Raw genomic sequence first — 7101 nt, forward strand, 5'->3', positions numbered from 1 at the left:
AAATTCACCTGATTTTGTCAAAGTCTTAACAATGAACTGAAGAGTACAAACACATGTGTTTGGTAATGTAAAGGTTATACAGTAAGTCTAAAATACCAGTAATTAGAAATTATTTTCTGTTTAAGACCACCACTGTACTTCACATCCTAAAACTATTTAGGTTTTTAATATTTTTTAAAATCAAAGGCCAGGTGCAGTGGTGCATACCTGTAATCTCAGCACTTTGGGAGGTCGAGGCTGGGTCAATCAGTTGAGCCCAGGAGTTCGAGACTAGCCTGAGCAACATGGTGAAACCCCATCTCTACCAAAAAAAAAAAAAAAAAAAAACGGATATATATATATATATATATAAAATTAGCCAGGCATGGTGGTGCACATCTGTGGTCCCAGCTACTTGGGAGGTTGAGGTGGGAGGATCACCTGAGCCTGGGGAGGTTGAGGCTGCAGTAAGCTGAGATTGCACCATTGCACTCTAGCCTGGGTGACAGAGTGAGACCTGTCTCAACAAGCAAAAAAAGAAAACAAATTTTATCTGTCCTATCTTATGAAGTAGATTATCACAAGAAGAGAATAAAGTTTTCAATTTACAGGAGTTCATACAGATTCAACTTGAGCCCCCAAATTGCCATGCCACTATGGACTATCCTACCCCCATGAGTTATCAATTGATAGTTGGAACTCACTAAATATAACTTGTTTATTTATTTATTTATTTATTTTATTTTTTTGAGACGGAGTCTTGCTCTGTTGCCCAGGCTGGAGTGCAGCGGCACAACCACGGCTCGCTGCAACCTCCGCCTCCCGGGTTCAAGCGATTCTCCTGAATCAGCCTCCCAAGTAGCTGGGTGTGTGCTACCATGCTCAGCTAATTTTTGTATATTTAGTAGAGATGGGGTTTGACCACGTTGGCCAGGCTGGTCTCAAACTCCTAACCTAAGGTGATCCATCTACCTCAGCCTCCCAAAGTGCTGAGATTACAGGCGTGAAAAATGGTGCCTGGCCGTATGTCACTAAATTTAGAACTTGAATTTACTAATTAATATGTAGAGGGTTTTTTTTTTCTCACTTCAATATGATGTTACATGAGTGTGATAAAACAGCATTGGTAAATATATTTCTATCACTTCACAAAACCTTCAGTAATCAAATTTGTGATCAAATGTCAACTCCTCAACAAACAGCCATTTTTAAGGAAATTTTCCTAAAATAATAAATATTGCACAGATATTTTTTAAATTAAAATTTGTATCAATTTTCAATTCAGAGAGAAATGTTTCTGACACCTAAGTAAAGTGAGAAGCTGAGTTTTCAACAAAGGCAGCTACACACCTTTTTGTTTTTCAGACCTAACAATTATTCAGGACAGTTTGGTCTCAGTTCCCATGACTTAACATTTTATCATTATTCCAACCTGAATGTGATAGACTGCAGTTAATACTAACTAAACGCTTAAGAATAAAATAATACAAATAATCACTGTTCTTAGACAAGCTATTTTGCCATTGTTTTTCACCCTGGCTTGGAGAAAACTAGTGGGCAAACTTAGGATTCTACAACAGTTCAAGGCCTCTGATAGGCAAGGTATGAAGAAACAGTCAAGTAAATCATCTTAAGAGCCCAGCTAATAGGGTAAGTGCCAGAAACCTATGGCAGGAATACCCAGCAATACTTTCCCTCCGTCCACAGACATGGTAGCATGGTATAAGTGAGGTATCAAGAGACCTGGGAGCTAGTTCCAGTCTGCCCTTATTAGCAATGTGTCACTTCCCCTCTCAGATCTAAATTTCACTTTCAGTTAAAAGGGAAGGCTGGGCTAAAATGATCTCCAGTCCCTTCCTACTCTAAAAATGTTATGATTCTATCCTTCTTCCAAGGCCTCAAAAATATTTTGGCTGCCACTAAAAAAAAAAAAGAGTGCTGAAAATGTTACATTTATTTTTACAACATGTTCTCAGTGCCAGCCTCTAGTATGTGTAAGTATAAACCACATGAGCTAGCAGGGGCATTCATCTCATATATAATTTACCCAGTGAATACTTAATTTCAAATTTATGGGTCTCGAACTATGTACCAAACACCATTAAGTTAAACTAAAAGGTTAAAAAAAAATCACGGAAAGATTTACCAAGAATAAAAGCTTATCAATACAAGCACACTATTAAACCTCAATATAAAGACATTTAGAGTTGGAAGGGTTCTCAAGAGTGTAATCCCCTCAGTTTAAAGACGAGGAAATAAATGACTCACAGTTCAGGGCTCTTTTCTAGTATACCACACAGTTCCTCCTCTCTTTCCTGCTCTATCAAAAGACAGCCCGGTAGCAGAAAGAACGCCAGACAGTCAAACTGATCAGGTTCTAGATCTAGCTCCACCATTAATTTGCTGTGGCAGCTTTTACAAGTTCCTTTCTCTCTCTAGGTTTCAGTTTTCACAACATTTTACACGAAGGAGTTTAACTAGATAGATGTCCCTCCTAGCTGCAATAGAGTATGATCTTGCAAAATTCCTATGACAAAACGAAAACACACTTTGCTGAAAGAAAGTGGAATTTCTTGCCAAGAGAACAAAAAAGTTTGGGCTGCTGGTTTTAAAGATGTATCAGTTAAATTCAGCAACTTGGTCCTAAAGCATTTTACTCCAGAATCTACCAGGGGAGGATCTCTCTCCACCTCTCTGTCCCTGCTCTCACTGCCCTCCACAGAAAAAAAAAAAAAAATACTGGACTAGGAGTCTGAAGATCTGGTTTCAAATCCCAGTTCTGCTACTTAAAAGCTCTCTCCTAGGACAATTCACTTAACCGTCTCTGAGTCTAAGGTTCCTAGGCCAGGCACAGCTCACGTCTGTAATCCCAGTACTGTGGGAGGCTGAGGTGGGCGGATCATGAAGTCAGGAGTTCAAGACCAGCCTGAACAACATGGTGAAACCCTGTCTCTACTAAAAATGAGCTGGGCGTGGTGGCACACACCTGTACTCCCAGCTACTCAGGAGGCTGAGGCAGGAGAATCTCTTGAACCCGGGAAGTGAAGGTTGCAGTGAGCAGAGATCACATCACTGCACTCCAGCCTGGGTGACAGAGTGAGACTCGGTCTCGGAAAAAAAAAAAAAAAAAGTTCCTCATACATAAAAATGAAGGTAAAAATGAAGATAAAAATGAGAAAACCTGCCCCTGGCGAGATGGCTCATGCGATAGTAATCCCAGAACCGTGGAAGGCTGAGGTGGGAGGACTGCTTGAAGCCAGGAGTTTGAGACCAGCCTGGGCAACATAGCAAGACCCCATCTCTAAAAAAGCCTTTAGCTGAGCAGGGTGGTATGCACCTGTGGGAAGATAACTTGAGCTTAGGAGTTTGAGGCAGCAGTGAGCCATGATCTTGCCACGTCTCCATGCTGGGCAACAGAGTGAGACCCTGTCTTGAAAAAGAAAAAAAAAAAAAAAAGAAAGAAAAAGAAAAAAGAAAATAAGAAACCCTGACCTAAAATACCAATAAAAAAGCATTATAAATATGGTATATATTGCAAAGCTGGGCAAGTGAAGATGATCTGCCACTGTGGAAAAGTAGGCTATATTGGAATTAAAAGTCTCTAAAAAAACTGGGCTGATTCTTATTAAATTTGCTTTCAAAGAGTAGATTAATAAAGCCGAAGACATCATTTGAAGGAAAATGCAAGACATAAATTAATTTTAGGAAACAGCCTGTGTATTAGGAATGTGCTAATTAACAAAAGACGAGATAAGTCTCCACTGCCTATTCAGTTTACTACAATTTGTTGACATAGTCTGTGTACTCCCAAACACACAACAGCAAGGAACATTTCTGAAGTGCCCAAATTCCGTCTATTAACCTTAGAAATTGTATAGTTTGCCGCTCCAGATCATATCAAGGAACAGAACATATTTCTGATGACCAGTATCTAGTAACGCAATCTGTCTCCACAAATCAAGATTTCTCACTACATTTCCAGGTTATAAATTGCCCACCCAGATCTCCTCATAGTGTCTTATGCAAATGATACAACCTTTAACAAAGGATAGAGGAAAATGTAAATGATGCTAACCTTTTTCTACCCTCTCAGTGCTGCCAGTTCTTTTCAGATGCAATTCTCCAGATTAGTCTATTCTCTTTCCAATCCTCTAATACAGAAAGGAGCCCTGAAATCCACAAACTGACCCTGTAGTTTTATCCATAGAGCTCAACACACTTAGTAATTGGGCAGGTTAAAGTGAAAATTAGAAAGCTGAGTTCTGAGAAACTTTTTTAGTCTTCACCTAATATCAGAGGATCAAAGTGCTTGAGAAGCTATATTATCTCATGAGGGAAGAAGTGACTCTATCAATTCTGTCAAAATGACTCATCCGGTTTAGATACGTAAAATAGCTCCAAGTTCTATATATCTCCCAAAGTAAGCTCTGTGTAAAGTTAACAAATATGCCAGTGCCACGAAAGGAAGGAGACCAGCACGAACACTGTGAATGCTTTCTCTGTGCCCAGGTACTGGACTAGACAGTTTACACAGGTCCTGATATAACTTGCATCCTTTGAAATTAAACTTACTCAATAGAAAGAAACAATATCCACAGAGTAGTTCTAAACTGATCATCTCATAAACTGATGATTTCCCTCCCCCACCCCAATACACACACACAAAAGCACCAAAGGACTTGGTCTCTCATTTAATCTGAATTGTCAGTTCATTACTGTGAAGGGAAAACCACACACAAAAAAATTAAATTTCACGGAAATCCAATACATTTCAAAACCCAAATGTATTTCCTATCCTCTACACTTAGCTCTAAACTTGTCTCAGATATTGAACTTGAAGGAGATTCGGTGCCATCTCAAGATTGGCCATTGCCACCCCAAAATCCCACAACAGTGACATGAAGGTTGTTGGAAAGACACATATCTGAAATCTACCAAAGTACAATGCTTTCTGATTTTATTACTGTAACTTTTTGGTGTATATTGTGTATAAACACACATTAGTTTTTAGAATGACTTCTAGCATGCATGGCTAACTATACTTGCATCACAGAGGGTATTTCTCCCACGGAGTAAGTATGAGAATTGAAGGCAGTGAACTTCTGGAACCATATTAGTCCTTTATACTAACATACAAATTTTACCAATCCTCAAGTTCTTACAGCATGAAAATATATTTCACTGTCTCTACTTCCACGTACATTCATAGGGGAGTTCGGCGAAATCGCTTTAAAGCACTACTCCAACTTTGAAAAGTGGAGAAGTGGGTAAGTAAATACAAGTCCTAGTCAAGCGAGCATTCCAACTACTGTACTTCCTATTCAGAATCACCCATATTAATCACCACTAAAACATCGTGCAGAATTAGATAAAGAACACAAAGCTGGGGCTCTCCTTCCAATCACCAGATTACTCAGCACTTGTTTGTCCCTCTGCAGTCAGTTGTGCACATTTCTTCTGTCCGGTCATCCTTTTAGACCGCATTCTTCCTAACAGGGACCGTGTATTCGATTTCCTTTAACTCATGACAAGGTGTTATTTTAATAAAACACTGTTGATCTAGAGTACATTCGCTAGAGGACTTTCTTAAGCAAATACCCAACCTTCCCCCCCGCTCATTTTCGCTGTGTGCAAGAAAAAGAGGACGGCAAATAGGGGAGAGTTACAGCCACCTCTGAAGTGAATAGGTAAGTTAGCGGTAAACGGGAGGATAAAAAACTACAAGTTACATTTCTCCTGTTACTGCTCCTTTAATCTCCGGTCCCCGAGGCCAAAACCGATGTTTGAAAGGTAAGCTCAGAACCCCACAGATACAAATCTCCGACTCTCAGGCTCGTAAGCTGTTCCCCCTCACAGAAGGCTGGATCAGAAGAGAAACGGGCTCCGAGAGAGACCCTGGGACCGTTCAGTAGGGAAACGGCCGGGAGGCTGCCCGAGGTGGGCGACTGTCCCTTCTCCGCGTCACCCCACCCTAAGAAGCCCCAGGTCTGGGTTCTGAAGCGCTCCAGTGAGACGGAGAGGAACAGCGGTGGCAGACACAGCGGGACCTGGGAGGGGCGTAGGGGGAAGGCACAGGAGATGCGGGGGGCCTGGGATGCCCGGCTTCCTGGCCACAGCTGCAGTTACTTACCCCACGGGGTAGCCGCCCCCTAGGTGCACATCTTCAGGGGCATCATAGAATTCCTCGGTGTCGCTTTCCGACGCCATTTATAGGACACACCCGCGGGTGAGGGGGCCGGCGCCGCCTGGAGGAAGGGTGACTCTTGTCTCCTCCTCGTCGACCTCCACCCGGGTGAGACTGGGGAAGTGGGTCCCGGGCGAGGCTGAGGGAGCAGACGATCTGAAGAGAGGAGACTGTTAAGGAAAGGTGGCCGCCCTCAGTTGCCGGGCTTCGGGAATGACCGGCAAAGCGGCCGCCTGAAGAGGCGGCGGTGGGTCCACGGACTGTTGCTGCCACCGCTCCCAGTGATAGGTGTATAAGGAGCGCAAAAGAGGCGGTGGCTCTTCGCAGTTGGGGAGGAAGGGCGCGCCGGCGACAGCGGCTCCAGTTTCTCCCGCAGCAGCAATTTAGAGCAGCTGGAAGAGCTAGTTGCCCGCAAAATACCGACGCGCACCTACCCTCGCGAGATTTCGGGAGGGGCGGTAACACGTGGGCGGGGCGAAGAGGTGGCGGGGGCGGTTCCAGAGAGGCAGCGCTCTGATTACTTCTGCCCGGGAAGCCTATCAAAACGGCGCAAGCGCGTTGAGGGCGTTCGGTGAGGACCGGAAGTAGCCGAGAAGGGAGGGGTTGAGCCTCCCGAAGGGAGGAGTCTAGCAGCTTGGTGCCCGGGCTTTGAGAGCGCGCGCCCGACGTAGGTGGGGTCACTCAGAACGCCTTACTCCCTGACTGCAGTTCCAAAGAGACGGATTTTGAGAGGGATGATTTTGGGTCGGTCTTCTTCTTGTAAAGAAATGCTCTCGGGAAACGTTGGTGTGGACATTTTGGCGTATATTTACGATGTCTTACTATCCAAGCCCGGAATGTCCCACCCTAGGGCGTCGGCAGGTCCACCACCTCTGGCGTTACTAGAATAACTCGCCCTTATTGACTAGGAGATCTTTAATTGAGATCTCTAGATACGA

The 7101-nt window shown here is 43.5% G+C and overlaps 1 protein-coding gene across 1 annotated transcript in view; it reads right to left on the reverse strand.

Annotated features, from left to right (window-relative positions):
* Positions 1–6686, reverse strand: part of WDR44 (WD repeat domain 44) — a 93413-nt gene extending 86727 nt beyond the window's left edge. Inside the window, exon 1 of the mRNA XM_023202370.1 lies at positions 6110–6686. Coding sequence (XP_023058138.1) covers positions 6110–6186 — 77 coding nt within the window. The 5' untranslated portion in view covers positions 6187–6686. The remainder of the gene's footprint in view (positions 1–6109) is intronic.
* Between the last annotated feature and the right edge of the window lie 415 nt (positions 6687–7101).

Source organism: Piliocolobus tephrosceles, chromosome 12 (genome assembly GCF_002776525.5).
Source record: "Piliocolobus tephrosceles isolate RC106 chromosome 12, ASM277652v3, whole genome shotgun sequence".
Classification (NCBI taxonomy): domain Eukaryota; kingdom Metazoa; phylum Chordata; class Mammalia; order Primates; family Cercopithecidae; genus Piliocolobus; species Piliocolobus tephrosceles.